We start from the raw sequence: 21656 nt of genomic DNA on the forward strand, positions 1-21656 counted from the left end.
GTCTTTCTACATCTCTTATAACCCTATTTGCATGGTACTCTATGGTTTACAAAGTATCCCTTGTTTACGTCTCTGCTTCTAAAAAAGGAGATAGTGTGTCTGGACCACTCTTTCCAAATCACTTTTCCAGAAAGACACCAATTCTGGAAACAGAGTCAGGTGTGATCGAGTTGATCTCAGAACTTTTGGTAAACTTGGACAATGGAGCTTGGTTGAAGACCAGAGTGATGGGAAGGATACTGGGTTTGCAGCCAGATACCTGGGTTGAGGCTGGGCTCAGCCATTCTCTGTAACCTTGGGGCAATCAGTGTAGTTCTTGGGGCTTTTGCTTCCTCATCGACAAAATGAAGACCTGGGACAAGAAGCTCTCTAAGGTCATTTTGGCCTGGCATCTGTCATCCTAGGATATAGATGAGACACCCTGGTGATTGGCCAATTCTTTCCCTTCCTTCCTTCCTTCCTTCCTTCCTTCCTTCCTTCCTTCCTTCCTTCCTTCCTTCCTTCCTTCCTTCCTTCCTTTCTTTCTTTCTTTCTTTCTTTCTTTCTTTCTTTCTTTCTTTCTTTCTTTCTTCCTTTCTTCCTTCCTTTCTTCCTTTCTTCCTTCCTTCCATTCTTCCTTCCTTTCTTCCTTCCTTTCTTCCTTTCTTCCTTCCTTCCTTCCTTTCTTCCTTCCTTCCTTTCTTTCTTTCTTTCTTTCTTTCTTCCTTTCTTCCTTCCTTTCTTCCTTTCTTCCTTCCTTCCATTCTTCCTTCCTTTCTTCCTTCTTCTTCCTTTCCTTCCTTCCTTCCTTTCCTTTCTTTTTCTTTCTTTCTTTCTTTCTTCTTCTTTCTTTCTTTCTTTCTTCCTTCCTTCCTTCCTTCCTTCCTTCCTTTCTTTCATTCATTCATTCTTTCTTTCTTTCTTTTCTTCTTTCTTTCTTTCCTTCCTTCTTTCTTTCTTTCTTTCTTCCTTCCTTCCTTCCTTCCTTTCTTCCTTCCTTCCTTCCTTCCTTTCTTTCTTTCTTTCTTTCTTTCTTTCTTTCTTTCTTTCTTCCTTTCTTCCTTCCTTCTTTCTTTCTTTCTTTCTTTCTCTCTTTCTTTCCTTCCTTCCTTCCTTCTTTCTTTCTTTCTTTCTTTCTTTATTTATTTCTTTCTTTCTTCCTTTCTTCCTTTCTTCCTTCCTTTCTTCCTTTCTTCCTTCCTTCCATTCTTCCTTCCTTTCTTCCTTCCTTTCTTCCTTTCTTCCTTCCTTCCTTCCTTCCTTCCTTCCTTCCTTCCTTCTTTCTTTCTTTCTTTCTTTCTTTCTTTCTTTCTTTCTTTCTTTCTTTCTTTCTTTCTTTCTTTCTTTCTTCCTTTCTTCCTTTCTTCCTTTCTTCCTTCCTTCCATTCCTTCCTTCCTTCCCTGAGTTCTTTTGTTGTGGGCTGGCATCAGTGAACAATTTGGTGAAAACCTCAGTAGAGAGAGCACAGACTATGAAAACAGTGGATCCGGGTTCAAATGGAGATGCTACTCCTTTTTGGTTGTGTAACTTTAGGCAAATCCCTCTAACCTCTCTGAGCTTATTTCCTTTCCTGCAGAATGAGGAGGCTGGGCTCCCTGATATGATGACCTCTAATTCTGATGCCTGTACTGAATCTCACCTGATGATCTTACCCCACAACAAACTCCAAACTTCTTTTTCTTTTCTTCTCTCCAGCAAAGGGAAATAAGGTAAGATTTCCGTGCAGCTCCAGGCCAGGCTCAGGGTGTGATTCCAGTTCTCCCTTGTCCTGTGTTCCCATTGCATTGCCCATGGTTACAGTGGGAGTCAGTTGGAGGGATGCATCTCTGGCATCTTGGTAGAAGGAGGATGGCAATGACTGACAACGATGATGATGATGGTGATAGCAGCAATAACTAACCCTTTAAGGTTTGCAAGGGGCTTTGCAAATATTGTCTCATTTGATCTTGACAACTAGGTAGGTAGGTAGACGCTATCCCCATTTCATAGTTAAAGAAACTGAGGCAAACAAGTTAAATGACTTTCCCATGGTCAAATAGCTAGTGTCTGAGGCTGGATATGAGCACAGTCTTCCTGCCTCTAGGCCCAGTGCTCTGAGGTATGGTCTCAGGAATGCTAGGCCTATGAATTCCACTCCCAGCTGCTCCTGACTCCCTCCAGGATTCTGAGTCACTCATGCTCCCCCATCATAATCCAAGGAACTAGGTGTGTGTACCGGGGGGGGGGGGCAGGTTCACATTGGTCTTTCTGTACTTTGATGGATCAGTGACCTCACCCACAGTGCCAGAATTCCCTCTTCCCAGTCCACACATCAGTCCTTCCCAGACTTTCTCATCCTCTGCTGTTCTTGGTGATGTCTCTCTTTCTTGGTCAAGGCGTTCATGGCTTCTTGAGTGAGAGAAGGCCTGATTAGGTCTGTGCTTGGGGAATGATGGCTTGGGAGCTGTGAGGGTATACTGAAGAGTGTCTGGGAGGCCTCTAAGGAGACTATTGGACCCTGAAATCAGCCAGCCAGTCAGTCAATACTCATTTGTTAAGGGTACCATGCTAAATGTTGGATAGACAAATGCAAAAAAGAGAAACAGTCCATGCCCTCAAGGATAGGGGAAGATGAGAGATAAAATGGAGCTGGAAAGTGGAAGGACATGATGATGAAGTTCTGGAGAGTCTAGTGGGACAAGGCTGCGGGGAGGAGGGACATCCCGGGATGAGGGCGAAGGCCCCCCACCCTACGCTGAGGGGAATTCCCGGGTGAGAAGGCAGTTGAGCATAGTTGCGAAGTTTGGAGAACCAGAAGCAGAGCCAAGGGAGGAATAAACTAAGCCTGAATTCCTCACTACCCTGGAGGCCGTGAAATATTAACAGACTCAGTGGGGGTCTGTGGAGTGTTGGGTAGATCTACCCACCTGACTTTCTGGTCGCCCATGGCTTGGGGTTGTTTTTTACATAGCTTCCTGTAAGGTGGTCACCATTGGCCACATTCCACAATTTGTGTCTTCCCACCCTAAGTCTTTTCAGCACCCTTTGGTTCTCCTCAAATTTTGAGTCTTCAGAGATTATGGTCTGCTCTGATTCAATTCATTTTAATTCAATTCAGTAAGATTTTATTAGGTACCTAGCATATTCAGACACTGCTCTAGATGCTGAGTATACAAGGACAAAACCAGAATAAATACCCCCTTCTTGCATGGAGCTTGTAGAAAATTAAGTAGAAAATATATAAATATGAAGAGTAATTTCCAGCCTGAGGCCATAAGTAAGAAGGCTGGTTGGTTAACAGGAGTTCCACAGGGCACAGGGGGAGTAATGAGAGTCTTCTGGCTTTATGACTCACTCAATGTTGATACTTAGTAGATGATTAAACAAAGCCGTCCTTGTGCTTCCGTCTAACATGGGCTCTCATATGACCTTTCCATTTGCTTATAAGAAGCTTAACTGGTGTTGGAGGAAGCTATGTCTTGCTCCCCTGCTCAAATGTCTTTTTTTTTGAGTAAGAACCAAGAAATGCTGCAGGCTGTTGCATTGTCTGCATTTCCCAGACTGCTGTGAAGATTTGGTCTGCTGGAGACGATTATCCCTTCTCATGCTCTCATCAAGGATAGCCCTGACCTCAGTTCGGACCGTTCTCTTAGGATTCTATGAAGCAGTGGAATGTGAGAGAGGGCTTGTGAGCTCCTGATGTTTCCCAATCATGTTCTAAAAATAATTTCATCAAGCCTTGTGATGCCACAGGGCCTCCTCAGTGATTCTCTCTGTTACCTCTTCTATTCTATTGGAGAGATATTGGAAGCAGGTCCCTGACGACCTAAAAACATGTTTGCTTCTGGCCCAGATTTCTCCCCAACTTCATCTTTTGAATAGCTACTTCTATTTCCTTATTTTAAGTCTGAAGTAAGAGCATCTGATGGACTGTCCTCAATGGCGAGGAAGGCTCTCCATGAAATGCTGGCTAATTTCCCATGTATCTGTGGCCCTCCTTGCTTTGTCTATAATTGCTTCTGGGCTTTGTTTGCCAGATCTCATAGGAACACAGCACTCTCCAAGCCTGTGTCTCCTTCCACCACCTCTTGTGTGTGAGTATAAATCAGCCTTTTGTTATCTGGTTCCATGATGGTGCATTCATTTCTATCTGAAGGGAACCCTTGATCTGTGTTGCCCTTGGTTGGCATTTAAAAAAATCTTTATAAAAAGATTGTGTTTGCTGCCTGAGGCAGTCTCTGACAGAGTGAATAGCATTGTAGACCTAGAGTCATCATGACTGGGGTTCAAATCCTGCCTCAGGCACACACCAGCCTCAGTCTCTCTCTCTGTAAAACAGGCATCCACTTCACAAGATCCAAGGAGGTAGTGCGTGTAAGGCACTATATCCACACCAGCTGTTATTGTGGTGAATTTTGCTGTTTAACCTTCCTTAATAAATAAGGATAGTTGGACTCAAAGTCAGCATCAGGTTTGTGATGTGAGTCTCATGATCTGTTTCACCTCTTGAGCTGCTTGTATTCCACAACCAAAGCCGTCATCTGGGTGTATTCTTTGCCTTCCCCATGACGACTGAGCCCTGGCACAGACTAGGTGCTGAGTAAGTAGACACTAAATTCAATGCAGTTGAATTGCCTACGTGTCTACAGACCTCACGGACATCTTCTAGGTTGTGCCCTGCAAGAGACCGGCATCTTGTGGGGACCAATGGCTTTTGGTTGTCACATTTAGGGACATGACTGACACTTTAGGGGGCATCTCTACTGGCAGAGCAGGGTGGGCAACCTGCTGTTGAGCATTCAGGAATGTTAACATAGGGGCACAGGCTCAGAGGCTTGGAGCTGGAGAGAACTTTAGAGGTCATGGCATCTTGGTCAGGCCTTGAGGATGATGATGACGATGACAACAATGATGCATTGTGTTAGTCTTTCATTTTCAAAAAGGACCAATGATGTCGAGAGTGACATCTTGACTTGCACGAACTGGATTTAAGAGAGGCAGAGCTGCACAAAGTCATCAGCTTCACTCTTCCAGAGCCATTGAAGTCCAGGGGCAAGACAAAAGTCAAGACAACTGATGCTGGCCCAGGATGCAGTGGATGACCTTGGCATCTTTCATGCCTGACCATGCTCTGAAGGCTCCACAGAGCCCCCTTCAGCCACCTTCATGGTCCTTGGGACAAATTGTTCTCATCTGATATTCTGCCAGGGGGAGTCTTCACATGCTTGGGGTAGATACCCCCCCAACTCACCAATGGGTTGGAGGCCTGTTGGGGTGTATGGGGTGTTCAGGGAAGACTGAGGGCTGTGCATCCACCTTTGCTGTCACCCAACTCTCACCTGTGGCTCCAAGAAGCTGCAGCATGCACAGTGGCCATGCCCCAGGAAACCCTCTTGGCAGATGGGCTAAACCAGGCTGAGGGTGATCGATGATAGTACTAATAAGCATTTATATAACCCTTTAAGGTATGCAAAGTGCTTTACAAAGGTCTCTTTTTCTCTTTCCTCATTTTATCAATAAGGAGGCCCAGGGAATTAAATAACTTGTTCAAGGTCACACAGTCATGTAGAAAGTGCTCTGAGATTTGAACTCAAGTTTCTCTGATTCCAAGTCCAGCTCCTCCTTCACCATGGCTTTCTGTCTTTCATCCAGTCAATGCAGATCTAGGAGGCTCCTGAGGAAAGAAGGCTTGAAAGTGAGCTTCTTAGGGCCCTGGGTTTAGAGCTGGAAGGAACCTTTGGAGGTTACCTAGTCCAACCTACCTGATTTCACAGGTGAGATACTTGAGGCCCAGAGGGGTTAAGTGACTTGCCCAAAGTCACACAGCCAGTTAGTGGTAAAACTGGGATCTGAACCCAAGTCTGGTGGCTCCTAGTCCAGCTCTATTTCTGTGACTGTGCTGTCTTCAGACCTGGAAAATAATTGTATTTCCACACTTTAGGAGTAAATAATTATATACCCAAGAGATTTGCATATGATATTTTCTCCATCTAGCTTCTTCCTTTCCCTTTCCCACCTCAAAACATCCTCCAAGCACATTGTTGAGGTAACATTAGTCCAATTCACCTAACCCGATAGAGCCTCCCTTTGACCTATTGGGATGGCCAGAGAAACTGCGCTGAGTGTGGATTGCATTTAAAAAAATCTGATGTTTCAGCTTCTATTCAAACCAATCAACAAGCCCTATTAAACACCTGCTATTTTCTAGTTGGAGCAGGGATGTGGCACAGTAGATAGAGCGACAGGCCTGGAATCGGGAAGACCTGCTTTCAAATCTGGCCTCAGACAATAGCTGTGTGACCCTATGCAAGTCACTTAACCCTGTTTGCCTCAGTTTGCTTGAGTATAAAATGACCTGGAGAAGGAAATTGCAAACCCCTCCAGTATCTTTGCCAACAAAACCCTGAATGGAGTCATGAAGAGTTGGATATGACTAAAAACGACTGAACAACTGGAATGTTCTAGACCCTGAGCTATGCCTGGGTTTACAAAGACTAAAAGAAGCAAGTCCCTGACCTCAAGGACCTTACAATCTCCTCACATGATACCTACCTTCAAATATCTGAATGGCTGCAAAGAGGGATTTGACTTGTTTGTCTCGATCCCAGAAGGCAGAACTGGGAGCCGTAAGTGGAAACCACAGATTTAGGCTTGACATGAGGAAAAGTTTCCTAACTGTCACGGGCTTCCGAAGCCTCGTGACTACGCTCGGGGTTCCCCCCAAGCCCCAGGCCTCTGCCTAAGCAAAGGGCCTGATCTCGTGGACAATGTACGGGGCGGGAGCCGAACAAGATGGTGAATGACTCCGTTTATTATTTCAGCAAGCAGCACATTTATACCTTTAGTGACGTAGGTACGCTCTTTGGTTACGTGGATGAAAGACAGGTAAAGCTAATACACCTGGGTCCTAGGACCGCCCTGACTCCGCCTACTCTCCTCCCACACTACCCAAAGCTCCCTGCGGGCAGGCAGTCCAGGCAAAGACCGGAAACTCCACGTGGTCCAAGTTCCACATGCTCTGCCAGAGAGCCGGAAGTTCCACGTGGTCAGGCAGGTCCGACCTGGAATCTCTAGGGAGGCAACAAAGGCGGGACCCCTCCTCCTGGCTCCACCCACATCCCAAAGCCCTGAGTCTATCTCAGCAGGCCCCTGGGCCTGGAGGTCTGAGGAGAGCAGGGCTCAGCTCTGGCTCAGCTCTAACTCAGCCCGTAACACCTAACCATCAGTTATCTCAAAGAAAGATGGGCTATCTTGGGAGGTAGTGAGTTTCCCATTGTAGGAAATATTCCAACAGATACTGTGGAGATGCCTACTTATTGGATACATGGCAGAGAGGATTCTTGCATGAGTGACCTTTGAGAAATGTTTGATTGATTGACAATTGATTAACTATGGCTTGGCCTAGATGCCCTCTGAAATCCCTTACAGCTCTGGGGTTCTCTGATTCTTTCCATTTTAGTCAGGGGAGGGGATTGATTTCTAAGGCCAATAGGCCATTGGGGTGGTCTTGGTGGAGAAAGTTCCTCTTGCAACCTCCCCCCAGTTCTTGTGGCTCCCTTTTTGGATTTAGAGTCAGAAGGCTTTGGTTCAATTGAAGCCTGGCTCTGCCACTCAGTACTTATATGGCATTGGTTGTGACTCATCTTCTTTGGGGCCCCCTCCTTATCTGTAAAGTGAGGTGTATGCACTAGGTAGATCCTGAGGTTCCTTCCAGCTCTGTTGGGTTTTATGGCCCCAGGATGAGAGCTGATAGCTTTGCATGCTTATTTTCCTTTCTGACACCAGTCCCAGCTAAGCATTTCTCTCATTCTCATTCATTGATGTGTGCTGGACATGAACCCTGGATATCAATTTCAGCCAGCTCCACTGTTTCCATGGCAGACCTATGATGTGGATCTCCATGGCAACTGAGAAAGGAGGCAGGAGAATGGCCCTCTGCTGGAAGCTGGCCTCTGTGGTTTGAGTCCAAAGCTGAGCAAATGTCATCTCAAAATAGTTGGAGGGTGGAGCAGGGGTGGCAGGAAATAAGACAGTCAGATAGAGAAGAGGACAGTGGTGATACATAGAATAGTCTAACTGTGGGTGTAATTGCCCTGGGGTAGGGTGCAGTCCACCCCACTTGAATTCTAGCCTGCACCCTCATGGGGGTTGAGGAAGAATGGACGAGGCCATGGGGATCTGAGGGTAGAAGCCCTGGGGCAGTCATGACAGAAAGCAGCTCAGATGATATGAGATATAGAAAGTGGCAAGGAAGCATGCTCCTCTCTTCTCTTATTATAACATCCTGGAGCAAATTCCTGTTGGTCTTATGCCACAGTTACATATCAGGTCCCCCTCTTGTGGGCTCCACTCAGCTGTCCACTGCCATCATGTTTCTCAACTGAGCCCCTTCCCCATCACAACCTTACTCTGGGACCTACGTTAGAATCAATAGCTTAATTACTTATTCTTTCAAGGGGCATTTGCATTTTGATGGGGACTAAATTTGGAAAAGTCAAACTGTAATTTCAGCATTTAGCCAGTCAGCTCCAGGGGCTGCGTATTTTTTTCCACACTGCCCTATTTCACAGAACAGAGAAAAAAGACTGCTTCCTTTTCCTGCTCTCACCCTGTCCTCTCTAGTCTCCGCATTTTCTGATGACTTCCCCTATAATTGGGCTGGACATCTCCCTCACTCTCATTGCCCTCCCTTCATGTCTTCTTTCAAGGTCCAATTCAGATATCACTTACTCCATGAAGCCCTTTCTGACTTGAATTGAATATAGATCAGTGATGGTTTCTCTTCCCTATGCTCCAGTCAGACCACATCTAGAGTACTCTGTCCAGATCTGGTCCCACATTTTCAGAAGGACAAGGAGAAGCTGGAGTGTATCCAGACAAGCTGGAGGATGAAAGGCATTGAAGCCATGCCATTTGAGGACTGGTTGAAAGAACTGGGGGTGTTTAGCTTAGAGAAGAGGAGACTGAAGGGGGACAAGAGAGCTGTCTTCAGCTATTTGAAGGACTGTGATGGAGGAGAGATTAGAACTGTTCTGTCTGACCTGAGAAGGAAGAACTAGGAGTAATGGATAGCTGGTACAAGAAGTAAGTTTAGACTTGATGTAAGGAAAAACTTCCTTGAATAGTAGAATTATGTCTAGGGACTTACTTGTAGGTGCAACAATGGATAGAGCACTGGGCTTGGAGTCGGGAAGGCTTGAGTTGGCCTCAGACATTTACTAGCTTTGTGACCCTGGCATAGTCATTAACCTCTATCTGCCTCGTTTTTTCCTTAAAAAGGAGGATAAACATGGAGACTTTTATTTCACCCTTCAACTGGAATGAGCAAGAGTGAAGCAAGCTTTGGGGTAGGGATCCATTGAAATGGTTCCTTCTCCTAGGACCTGTTGTTTGTATTTTATTCCTTTTTTATTTAATCCAACTAAACTCCTTATTAAGGAAATGACAGGCTTGATGAATAGTTGGAGAGAGTAGGCTTACTCTACAAACTAATTAAATCATTCTCCAAGATTAAAAAAAGACCTGGTGGGGCAGCTTGTTGGGTTGATTGATGTTCACTTCTGTCCATGGTCCTGACTGCCTTTCAGGACCACACAGTCATACTGCTGCCAATTACCTAGTTACGCTATCAAAGCTATCTGAAAGTGTAATGGGATGCTTAAGAAGACTCCTTCTCATCGGAAGTTTTTAAGCAGAACTTGGATGGCTACTTATCAAAGTATATTGTAGAGAGGATTATTTTCTGCTATGGGTGGGATTAGATTTCCGTGGGGATCCCTTTGATCTTTGATTCTGTGACTCTGAAGCCTTACTCTGGAAACACTGCAATTATTGTCTATTTAATCTACCTGGAGGAAAAGCATCCCTTGTCTGAGAATGTCTTAAAACAAAAATTTAATAATAATTTAAATGTGAGGTTTAGATATTTTGACTAAACCCTGGAATCTTTGGTTCCTTTCTTTCCCTCATACTTCCTACACACTGGTTGGTTGTATGTCCTTTCCTTTCTTCCAGGAGAGCCATGAGTAACCCATATTTCCCAGCTCGGACAGTACTGTTTGAGAGGGAGGAAGGTGGTGTGACCTATAGGATACCTGCTCTGCTCTATATCCCTAAGAGGGCCACTCTGCTGGCCTTTGCAGAGGAGAGGCTTAGCCCTGATGATTCCCATGCAAATGTGCTGGTCCTGAGAAGGGGAGCCTTCTACAGGACATATGTGGAGGTGAGTGACATCTGGGTGATGGAATCACCCTCTGAGGAAACATGAGAAATACACCCTGATAAGCTGACTTGGGGGTTGCTGTTGAGGGGCTGTAGGCAAATTGCCAGTTCCTCTTATTGAATTGATGGGCTTCTGTGTGAAAGACTCAGGTGAAACACCAACATCGTATTTCCAGAGACCAAGACTCCTGCAGCAGCAGGGCAGGGGCAGTATCAGAGGTTGGAGGGACGCCTCAGAAGTCTTAACCTTCTGTAGAAGTTGGTGTATTCCGGGAAGGAGAGAATTAAAGGCTAGGATGTGCAGCAGTATTAGGAGGCAATGTGGCATATTGGTTTCTGATGCTTGGTGTGGAGTCAGGAGCTACCAGGTAACTGAATCTAGACTCTGACACTTAATAGCTGTGTGACTTTAAGCTAGTAACAACTTCTCTGAGTCTAGTTTCTTCATTTGTCAAATGGGGACTATAACGCCTTAGTACCTTCACCTATGGGATTGTTATGAAAATCAAATGAGATAGTGTATGTAAAGCAAACTCTGAAGTCATGTATGTATATTAGCTATCACCATCACCACCATCACCATCACCACCACCACCACCACCATCATCATCATCACCACCACCACCATCATCACCACCGCCACAACCACCATCATCATCACCATCACCACCATCATCATCATCATCACCACCACCACCATCATCACCACCGCCACCACCACCATCATCATCACCATCACCACCATCATCATCATCATCACCACCATCACCATCATCACCACCACCACCACCACCATCATCATCACCATCACCACCATCATCATCATCATCACCACCATCACCATCATCACCACCACCACCACCACCAGCATCACCATCACCACCATCACCATCATCACCACCATCACCACCACCACCACTATCATCATCATCATCACCACCATCACCATCATCACCACCACCACCACCACCAGCATCACCATCATCATCATCACCATCATCATTACCACCACCACCACCACCATCATCACCACCATCATCATCATCATCATCACCATCACCATCATCATCATCATCATCATCATCATCAGATATAGATGCAGTCAGGAGTCCTGCATAGGCTTTGCATCTCCATCAGTGGAGAGAGTTCCCATACTGGGAGAGATTAAGTCCTAGATCAAAGATCTTACCCTTTTTTAGGTCGTGGATCTTTTTTGACAGTCTATTGAAGCCTATAAACCCTTTCTTAGAATAATGATTTATTGTCTACATTCATAATAGAAGGAAATGCTAAGTTTCAGCTAGAGGTTAATGAGAAAAGATATAATTTTCTTTCCCATTCAAATTGGATAGCCTGAAATCTATTCATCGACTCCAGGTTAAGAACCTCTTTCCTAGATTCTTTATATACGCAAGAAAATATTATACGCTCCACATATATGACCAAATCCCCCAAATCTGAATGTGATTGCAACTTTCACAGGAATGTGCTTCACAGGAGGGAATGTGGTATGGTGGGAAGAGATCTGACTCTGGAGTCAGAGGACCTGGGTTCAAATCCTGGTTCTGTTACTTACCACTTTGGTCAAGGTATTTAAGCTCTCTGGGCCTCAGTTTCCTCATTTGTAAAATGAGGGGGTCGGACTAGACTCCCTTCTGGCTCTAGATCTATGATTCTATGTAAGCTCCTTGAGGCCAGGAGCCTTTCATCACCTTTGCACGGTACCATGCACACAGTAGGTAGTTTCCCTTAGACTGAAGCTGCCTTTGACACCTGGCTGGCTGGATGACCCTCACTCAGCAAGTCTTTTTAGTTCTTAGTACCCTACGAGGTGCCGGTGCAGGCGCCGACCTGCACAGGTAGAATGAAATAACGGGTCTAGTCCCTCTCCCTCAGCATTATCACTCCCATTTTACTGATAAGGAAACTGAGACTCAGAGGGCTTAATTGACTTGCCCTTTCGGTGAATTATATCTCTCTCCTTGGTACTTCGCCCATCACTCTAGACGAGTGGCTTCCTCCAGACGTGTGCAGGAACTGTGTGGTCTTTTGGCCCAATGACATGCTTGAACTTAGAAGGTTTTAGAACCATTGTTCAAGGCAACTGACATCCTATAAGTTAACGAGAATTTGGAGTGTGCAGCACATTGAGAAAGGTGAAAGAATCACGAATGGAGATGGATGTAAGCCTGACATAGAGCAAGAAGAGAGTTTTGATGCTTTTCTTCTCTCTCCAGTGGGGAGATATGCGGGTCATAAAGACAGCATTTCTGGAGGAGCATCGGTCCATGAATCCCTGCCCTGTGTATGATGAGCTCACTGGCACTGTCTTCCTCTTCTTTATCGCGGTGCTGGGCAACACTCCGGAATCCTTCCAGATCATGACTGGCAAGAATGCAGCCCGCCTTTGTTATGTGACCAGTTCAGATGGGGGCCGCACGTGGAGTGCTGTTACTGACCTGACAGAGCAAGTCATTGGCTCGGTTATAGAAGGTAAAGGAGCCCACACCGAGCTGGTGAAATTGCTCCACCTAAAATGACTGGCATTGGCTCTCATTTGGGATCAATTAAGACTTGTGTTGGTAACAGAGAAATGGGGGTGGGGGAAGAGAATTCTCAATACTATCTAGATTGACCAGTCCAGTCCAGAGTTTCAAGAAGCAAAAGCCATACCCACTTGAAAAGATGTGGGGTTTGAGGTCACCAAAACCATTTGGTTGATAATGGATGCTGAGGTTTCATGTGCCTTAGCCATATCATTGCTTGACACATAGGCTCTATGAGGCTAGTTTTGGTCTTGGCTCATGTTCCATTCTTGCTCAGAACTTTAGGCTGAAATGAGTAGCTCACAGTGGAAAATGGAGCCCCTAACAAATGTCACAATCTAAGGCACCTCCCAAAACGCCAATTACCTAGAGGTAAAATCTCTTTCAATGAGAGAGAGAGAGGGGGAGAGAGAAAGAGAGAGAGAGAGAGAGAGAGAGAGAGAGAGAGAGAGAGAGAGAGAGAGAGAGAGGGAGAGAGAGACAGAGACACAGAGACAGAGAGACAGACAGAGACAGAGACAGAGAGACAGAGATAGAGAAAGAGAAAGAGAGAAAGAAAGAGAAATATGTAGGGGAGTGAGAGGAGCTTGAGGTAGGCACTGGGTACTTCAGCAGGAATGAAGGAACCATTAACTCTGACAGAAAGTCATTGCAAAATGCATATGTACATAAATATAAACACACACACGTATATGTACTCATGTTTTTGACAATCAGATGTTCCAATTCTACCTGGGAAAAGCAAGTAAATAAATGGATTTATAAGATTCTACCTTTTTTTTTTTTACAGGTAAGGTTATTCTTTCCTCTGCTAAGTAGATGCTCCAAGTAAAATAATTTCTTAGGAGTGGGAAGACAAGGGGAGAGAGGGGCTTTAACAAAGGGGAGGGAGTTTGAAACACTAAATCCCCTCCCCCACCCCAAACCAATCTATGTTCATAATATGGTAGGGATAGGATACATGGAAAAGTAGAATGTGTAGCTATAGAAAACCTGACAATGTTTTCCCCCGTCTACTTTGAGTAGCAGCTGGTAGACATACGAAGAGTACTTCCTTTTTCTTTCCTTTATCTGTGTGAGGTCACAAAGGCAGAGAGCAAGACTTCTTCAAAGAGGGACAGGGCACTGTCAATTTCACAAGCAATAGGGTTGACACTGTTTGTTAACATCTAGTTATTTCTTTTTAAATTGTTTTTTAAATTTATTTTTTATTTTTAGTTTACAACACTCAGTTCCACAAGTTTTTGAGTTCCAAATTTTCTCCCCCTCCTTTTCCTCCCCCGTCTCCCCCCAAGATGGCATGTAATCTGATATAGGTTCTACATATACCTTTGCATTAAACTTATTTACACAATAGTCAAGTTGTAAAGAAGAATTATAACCAATGGAATGAATCGTGAGAAAGAGGAAACAAAACCAAAAAAGAAGAAGAAAAAAAGAGAGAGCAAATAGTTTGCCTCTATATCTCTATATCTCATATCATTCAGACTCCATAATTCTTTCTCTGGATGTTGATAGCTTTTTCCATCGTGAGCCTTTTGGAGCTGTCTTTGGACCTTGTATTGCTGAGAAGAGCCAAGTCTATCAAAGTTAGTCATATCACATTGGTCTTTCCAGGTTATTATGAAGTCCATCTGCTCCCCATTTCTTGTAGCACAGTGGTATTCCATTACATTCACATACCACAACTTGTTTAGCCATTCCCCAACTGATGGGCATCCCTTTGATTTCCAATTCTTTGTCACAACAAAAAGATCTGCTATAAATATTTTTGTGCAATTGGGTCCATTTCCCACTTCTATGATCTCTTTGGGATACAGCCCTAGAAGTGGTATTGCTGGGTCAAAGGGTATGTACATCTTTATAACCCTTTGGGTATAGTTCCAATGATCCAGCATGGCTGGATCAGTTCACAACTCCACCAACAATGTAACAATGTTCCAATTTTCCCACGTCCTCTCCAGCATTTATCATTTTCCTGTTTTGTGATGTTGGCCAATCTGACAGGAGAGATGTGGTACCTAAGAGTTGTTTTGATTTGTATTTCTCTAATTAATAGTGATTTAGAGCATTTTTTCATATGACTGTAGATATCTTTGATTTCGTCCTCTGAAAACTGCCTGTTCATATCCTTTGATCATTTATCAACTGGGGAATGACTTGTATTCCTATAAATTTGACTCAGTTCATTGTATATTTTGGAGATGAGGCCTTTATCAGAGACACTGATTGTAAAAATTCTTTCCCAATTTTCTGCTTCCCTCCTAATCTTAGTTGCACTGGCTTTGTTTGTACAAAACTTTTTCAATTTTACATAATCAACACCTAGTTATCTCTTATACTGCAAAGGAATAATTTCAAGGGTGGGGGAGAGGCAGCTGGGTGGTTCTAGGCACTGGACCGAGAATCATGAAGACCTCAGGCTGAATCTGGCCTCAGACACTTAGTAGTTTTGAGACTGAGGACCAGTCACTTAACCTTTGTTCCTTCATCCATAAGAAGGGGATAATAATATATATAATCTTGTATCTTATGAAGCTGCTGTGGGGTTCCAATGAGATAACATATGTAGAGTGTTTCACAAATTTTCACATGCTATAGAAATGTAATTATTAATAATACATATTTGAACATAATATATTATTTAATCAACAACACAATTTACATATACATATATGGATGTATATACACATGTATACATGGTCAGGTATGCATAGGTGCACACATGCTTGAATACACATACATGTGCCTATATACATGCATGTATGTACATATGTGTATTACTGCAACCCACAAGTAGAATCTAAGGTCTTTGAAGACCTTAATTTGGGACTTTGAATCTCTAGCACCAAGCACAATGCCTTGGACCTTGTAGGCACTGATAGATAGGTAAGTGGATAGATGACAGATAGATGAAAGCATAGACAGATGGATGAATGGATAGATGGATGGATAGATGGATAGGTGGGAGATGAATGAACAGAGTGATAGAGAGATGATAGATATGATAGATCGATCCAGCATTTTATTAAGCATTTTTCCATGTGCCAGGCTCTGTGAGAATCATTGGGTATACAAATGCAAGCAAGACAGTCCCTGCCTTTAAGGAGCTTACAGTCAAATAGGGGAAGATGCCCCATAAAGGGAGCCAGAAAGGGGAGACCTGGTCAGGAGTGAGTTGGGCCCCCAAAGTGATAATACTCATTGGAGTGGTTCAAAAGGCAGGGTAGCCTGGGCTTTGAAGCTGGAACCTAAATGTTCCCTGTGGTGTTTTTGTTTATGTAAGCACTTCTCCAGAAATGACTTTCGGAGAGAGCCATTAATGTTACTACCAATAATTCTCTTCCTCTTCCTCCTTTTTCTTCTTTTCCTCCTCCTCCCCTCCTCCTCTTTCTCCTCCTTCTGCTCCTTCTCTCCACCCTACCCTACCCTTTCTCCTCCTCCTCCTCTTCTTTTTTTCTTCTTTCCTCCTCATGGACGAAGAGCCACTCATTTATGGCAGCCTCTTTCTCTCTCTCTGCAGACTGGGCTACCTTTGCCTTGGGCCCTGGCCATGGCATCCAGCTGAGATCAGGACGTCTGCTTGTTCCTGCTTACACTTACCACATTGACTGCAAGGAGTGCTTTGGGAAAATCTGTAAGACCACCCCTCACTCCTTCACCTTCTACAGTGATGACCACGGTAAGAGCTGGCAATTTGGGGACTTCATTCCCAACCTGAAAACTGGGGAGTGCCAGCTGGTATCAGTATATGAAGAAGATGGCAGCAATATTCTTTATTGCAATGCCAGGAGTCCCCTGGGCTGCCGGGTGCAGGCACTCAGCATGGATGATGGGGCTGCTTTTCTCCCAGGACAGCTGGTCCGGAAGTTAGTGGAGAGCAACCGTGGTTGCCATGGCAGCATTGTTGGGTTCCCAGCTCCTCTCATTAGGAACTCCTCTCAGTTTCTGTCACGAGGGGAGAGATGGTTTGTTGGTGGCTGTGACTATTCCCATTTCTTACAAAAACTTCATGGACTTCAGAAGCACAAAGGAAAAAATGTTAGAAATATACCAGTCGCCTCTGCACAAAGTACATCCCAATGCCACCCGCAACAGAAGATCTCTGAAGAATCTCTGATCTCTGCTGGTGATGGTGATTCAGGCCAGCCTGCCCTAGGACCTGTCTCTCAGCCTTCCACTCCATTTCATAAACCTACTTGGGTATTATATTCCCACCCCACTAGTCACAGGTCTCGGGTAAATATGGGAATCTACCTTAGCACTTTCCCCAGAAATGTTGACAGCTGGACTGAGCCCTGGGTGATTTATGAGGGGCCCAGTGCATACTCTGATCTGGCAGCTATTGAGTTACCCTTTTCAGACCCATCAACACCAGGGATTCCAGCCATCACTTTTGCCTGCCTCTATGAAAGTGGAGCCAGGTATGCATACGAAGAGATCTCTTTTTGTCTGTTCACACTCTCTGAAGTCATCGAGAACATACCTACAAAGGTTAGCTCCCTGAGTCAGAGTAACCAAGCAGAAAGCAAGAACCATTGGAAAAGCTGTGTGACCTCCTGAATATTCTTCTCTCATTGTCCTGGAAGGGAGGCCTCCAGGATAGCCTTGTATATTTAGTACATCTCCATAGAAGACCTACAGAAATATTCTAACACTACAGAATGGTTCTTGTCATCTTATAACATATCATCAGTTTTCAGCAGACATTCATTGAGGTTGGAACATGGTCAAACGTAGTTTAATGTTTTAAACTCACATTTTATTTTGTTTGATGGCTCTAAAATAAATATAGGGCTAGCTCCTCTAAGAATTTGGCTTGTATCATTTACCTGAAGAAATATCCCTTAATGAATGAATTAGGCTGTTTATGGTTTTTTTTTCAGTTCTGAATAGATGACTTTATTTTCTGCCCAAATTCATTCCTTATTTTTTCTGTTACGATTTTTATTTCTCCTTTGAGTCATTCTGAAGGTTTCCATTATCTTTGTATATTACGTAGTATTTTGCCTTTCATGAGGCTCTTTCTTCCTTCATTTTGCAATATTTGCTAATTGTACTTGGAGTTCTCTTTGTGGTTTTTTAATGTATTTTTCCTTCTGTTATTTTAGTGTCCTGTCTCTTGGTTTATCTGATGATATCCTGGGCTTTTGTTGAGCCTTTTGCTCTTGTTATCTCTATCATCCTTTTTCTTGTATTCCCCATCCCTCACTCTCTGGCTCCTCTCCTTCCATTGGTGCTACAAGCCCTGGACACTGGGCTACTAGGCTGCAGAGCTGCCTTAATCTTCCTTAGAAAGGGGATAGTTGGTTCACCTGCCTGGGTCCCTGCCCAGAGTAAATGGTGTGTAGGACTGAACTCAACTCATTTTTCACTCATCTTTCCCTTAGGTGCAGCATATTTGCTTTTGCTGGTTCATTTTCAGACTACTTGATTTCTCCCTTCATTCTTTGCTTTTCCTTCTCATGACTAGGTAGAATCAACCACTTCTTTAGGTCTAGGGGGTTGAGGGGCTAAGAGTATTTGGGTAGAGACCCTTCAGTTTTGGGGGGTCCCTACCCCAGGCTAGGCTTCTGGCACAAACCTGAGACTGCTTATGTTGGCTGCCAGCAGCTACTCTATTCTTTTGTCTAATCTTGTAATTAAGCTCTAGAAATTCTACAGTTAGTTTCATAATTGTTTGGGAGTTGAAGCATTAAGGGGTTTGCAGAGAATTACTAATTCACCATATTACTTACTGGTCATGTGTCTCACTCCTGAATGAGTTAATTAGGAGTAATTGAGAGGGAGAAACAATGGCCTTAAATGCACCCATGTTTGAATTTCAGGGACATCAGCAATGAAGAGACATGGGAAGAGGAGCTATTAATCGAAGGAGAAAAACTTAAAAAAAAGATTTGCGTATTTAGGACTCAGTGAGGAACAAAGATTAGAATATCAGAAGAAATTAATATCTGCATTTTAAGTACTAGGTGTGTATGAATGAAGCCACAAGCCAAACATGTAAATATGTAAATATTTAAAGAAACACAGAAGCTAAATTAGTGACATAACCATAGGAATGCTTTTTGTCTTAACACTTGCTCTTGTTTCTTATCCAATATGGAGTCTGGTGGCCATTATCTCCTGACTCCCAGGATAGTGTCCTTTTCTCGATGAGATCAGTGCCTGGTGCATAGTCTTCTTCTCTACCCCAAATCCTGGCATCATTCTTGGGGACTTCAACATCCATGTTGATGGGCCTTCAAATACTTAATTTTCCAGATTGTCAACCTCATCCTCTCCCATGTCCTCCTCCTGTGAGATACACAAGGGTGGTCATAACATCGATCTTGCCTTCACCTACTTCTGTCTTCAAGAACGTTAAAATTCCTCTACACAGTCATAGTTTCTATAATTCCACTTCTTCCCATGTCTTACTGCTTCATTTTCATGATGTCTTCTGGTTCTCCCAGCCCTCAGGACTTTGCCCCCTCTCAGTTTACACTCTCCCTTCAGCTTTACACTATTCTATACTTTTTCTTCCTTTGCCCTCTTGTCTTGTCACCTCACACTTTGTCAGTTCCTGACCCTGAACTGCTCCCACATCTGCCTTCTTCATTTATTCTTGCTGTAAATGGAGGTAGGGGAAGCTACAAAACCCCTTAGAATGAGTCCACTGCATATTTATATTATCTAACCTCACCTGGACCCTCATTGTATGTATCATTTTAGACCCTTATAGGTATATGTTGCCTACTCCATTAACATGTAAGCTTCTTGAGGGTATGGACAATTTTCCATTTTTCTTTGTATCCTTAGGCTTAGTTAGCACAAGGCCCAAGTGCTTAATAAATTTATTTTAGTTGATGGACTGATTGCTTTAACTGGGCAATTTCCTGACTTCTAAGGGTAAGAACTCTATTGTTTTAGGCTGCATCATGGTAGATATAATATCTAGAATAAGGGAGAGGATAGTTCCACTGTCTTCTCCCTTCATCATACTATCTCTGGGCACCACAATTTGAAAAGGACATTGATGATCTGGAGAGCATCTTGAGCCAAGTGACAAAGAGGGCAAGGTAACTGGACACCACGTCTTGTGAGGATATGTGAAAGGAAGTAGAGATGGTTAGTCTGGACAAAAGAAGACCTACCAGGTATAAGAGATGCCCCCCAGTATTAAAGGTCTGCTGCTTGTGCCCAGAGGGCAAGACCTGGGCCAGTGGGTGGAAGACAGACTGAGGCTTGATTCCTAACATATAGAAACACCTTGAAGTGTCATGGGCTATCTCAGCAGCTGGCAGACTCCCTCTCTTTAGAGTTCTCCAAGTGAAGGCTGGATGACCATTTGGTGGGTATATTGTGGAGAGAAATCTTCTTCAGGTATGGGTTGGTCATATGACCTTGAAGCCTCAATTCAGTGAAGAGATTCTATGATTCTGTGGGTTGAGCTACTTTATGTGCTGTTTTCCAAATAAACAGTTTTATTTTCCTTAAGCATCTATGATAACAGTATTGAGTGGTCTGTCCTTTTTTCTCTCTCATGATATCTAATAATTGGGCTGCTTCTCATCACTGGAAGAGGTGAAAGTCCAAGATGGGCTCAGAGCAAGGAAGGTCTTCAATGGGACTAACCTCCTATGAGCAGAAATAGCATTATCCTCTCATACTGTGGCAGTCAGAGCTGTCATTACGTCCAAAGCAGCTTCACTGGAGAAAGGTAAAGTGTAGAAGACAATCTCATCATAGGTAAAGTCTTGTGAGGAGATGGCAAGAACCCTTTGTCCAGAGAGGGTGGTCTTTGTGCCCATGATGGATGAGACGGAATTGGATCCTGGGATAAAGATGCCATGAATGGGCTTTTAGGGTAATAGCTAGGGTATGTTGGTGCAAGCCCTCCCCTTAATGTCAGTGCACTGGGCCGGACCCCTGTTTGCTCTGTCCAAGTTACAGCTCTGATAGCACCACAGAAAATTAAGCCATTGGAAAGATGATATCTGAAGATTAGGATTGCCCCTGGATCTCTGGATTTGTTTTTGGCTACAGATGTTGGGATAATTAAGAGAAGGGCAAGGAAGGGGGTTGGAAGGAAATCCTACCACAATAAAGATTGGATCTGAATGCAATAAATGTGTGTCTAGCATTTATTCACTTAACCTGTGCAAGGCAGTGGGGATATGATGATGAAAAATGACATAGTCCCTGCCTCTTAAGGAATTTATAATCTATGGGGTAGGGATGGGGGTGGGGAGGGCCAGATTATTATGGGGGCAAAGGAAGGGTCCAGACAAAGAGCTCAAGATCATTGGAGAAAGGAGACTTCACCTGCCCTGGGGCCCCGGGGAGGAAGGGATCACAGAAGGCTTCATGGAGGAGAGGAACGTCTGGACTGAGCCTTGAAGGAGGCAAGGGATTTCAGCAGCTGAAGATGGGGAGGAAGTGCCTTTGAAGAAATATGGCGGACAGTGCCCAACCCTCCCTCTGGATGTACTTGGTCACATTCACGCTCCTCTTTGGGCTTTCCTGGGCCCCAGCTCTGGTTCTGACCACATCACTCCCCTCCTCAGTAAATTCTAGAGTCTCGTCATGATCTCTAGATTCAACCCCAACCTCCTCCTCCATTTGGCACTTAAGCCTTTACAGCTTGGTGCTAACCTACCTCCTCCCCCTCATCATTCTGCAGTTCAGCCAACAGGATCTTCCGTCTCTCACATGCAGCTCTGCCACCCCCCCCATCTGTCTTCGTGTCTTTGTCCTGGTTTCTAGACCTTCAGGTCTAGAATGTTCTCCCACCTTATCTTCTCCTCATAGTATCCCTTCTTTACTTTCTGTAGTGGCGTCTAGGTGACATAGTGGACTGAATGCTTGACATGGAGTCAGGAGGTCCTGAGTTCAAATCCAGGCCCAGACACATACTAGCTGGGAGACCCTGGGCAAGTCACTTAACT

The 21656-nt window shown here is 44.2% G+C and overlaps 1 protein-coding gene across 1 annotated transcript; it reads left to right on the forward strand.

Annotated features, from left to right (window-relative positions):
• Positions 1–1640: 1640 nt before the first annotated feature.
• On the forward strand, positions 1641–17611 carry NEU4 (neuraminidase 4). Its single transcript, XM_036753604.1, has 4 exons — positions 1641–1689; positions 9974–10181; positions 12418–12673; positions 16250–17611. The coding sequence occupies exons 2-4, from the start codon at positions 9981–9983 to the stop codon at positions 17287–17289; spliced, it is 1497 nt and encodes a 498-aa protein (XP_036609499.1). The 5' UTR covers positions 1641–1689; positions 9974–9980; the 3' UTR covers positions 17290–17611.
• Positions 17612–21656: the final 4045 nt, after the last annotated feature.

The sequence above is a fragment of the Trichosurus vulpecula genome, chromosome 4, assembly GCF_011100635.1.
Source record: "Trichosurus vulpecula isolate mTriVul1 chromosome 4, mTriVul1.pri, whole genome shotgun sequence".
Taxonomy (NCBI): domain Eukaryota; kingdom Metazoa; phylum Chordata; class Mammalia; order Diprotodontia; family Phalangeridae; genus Trichosurus; species Trichosurus vulpecula.

Bases quoted from the DNA above. Each gene is read 5' to 3' on its own strand.
- NEU4 (XM_036753604.1), top strand. From the start codon at position 9,981: ATGAGTAACCCATATTTCCCAGCTCGGACAGTACTGTTTGAGAGGGAG. The intron at 10,182-12,417 runs GTGAGTGACATC...TTCTCTCTCCAG, and splicing joins TCTACAGGACATATGTGGAG to TGGGGAGATATGCGGGTCAT. The intron at 12,674-16,249 runs GTAAAGGAGCCC...CTCTCTCTGCAG, and splicing joins CATTGGCTCGGTTATAGAAG to ACTGGGCTACCTTTGCCTTG.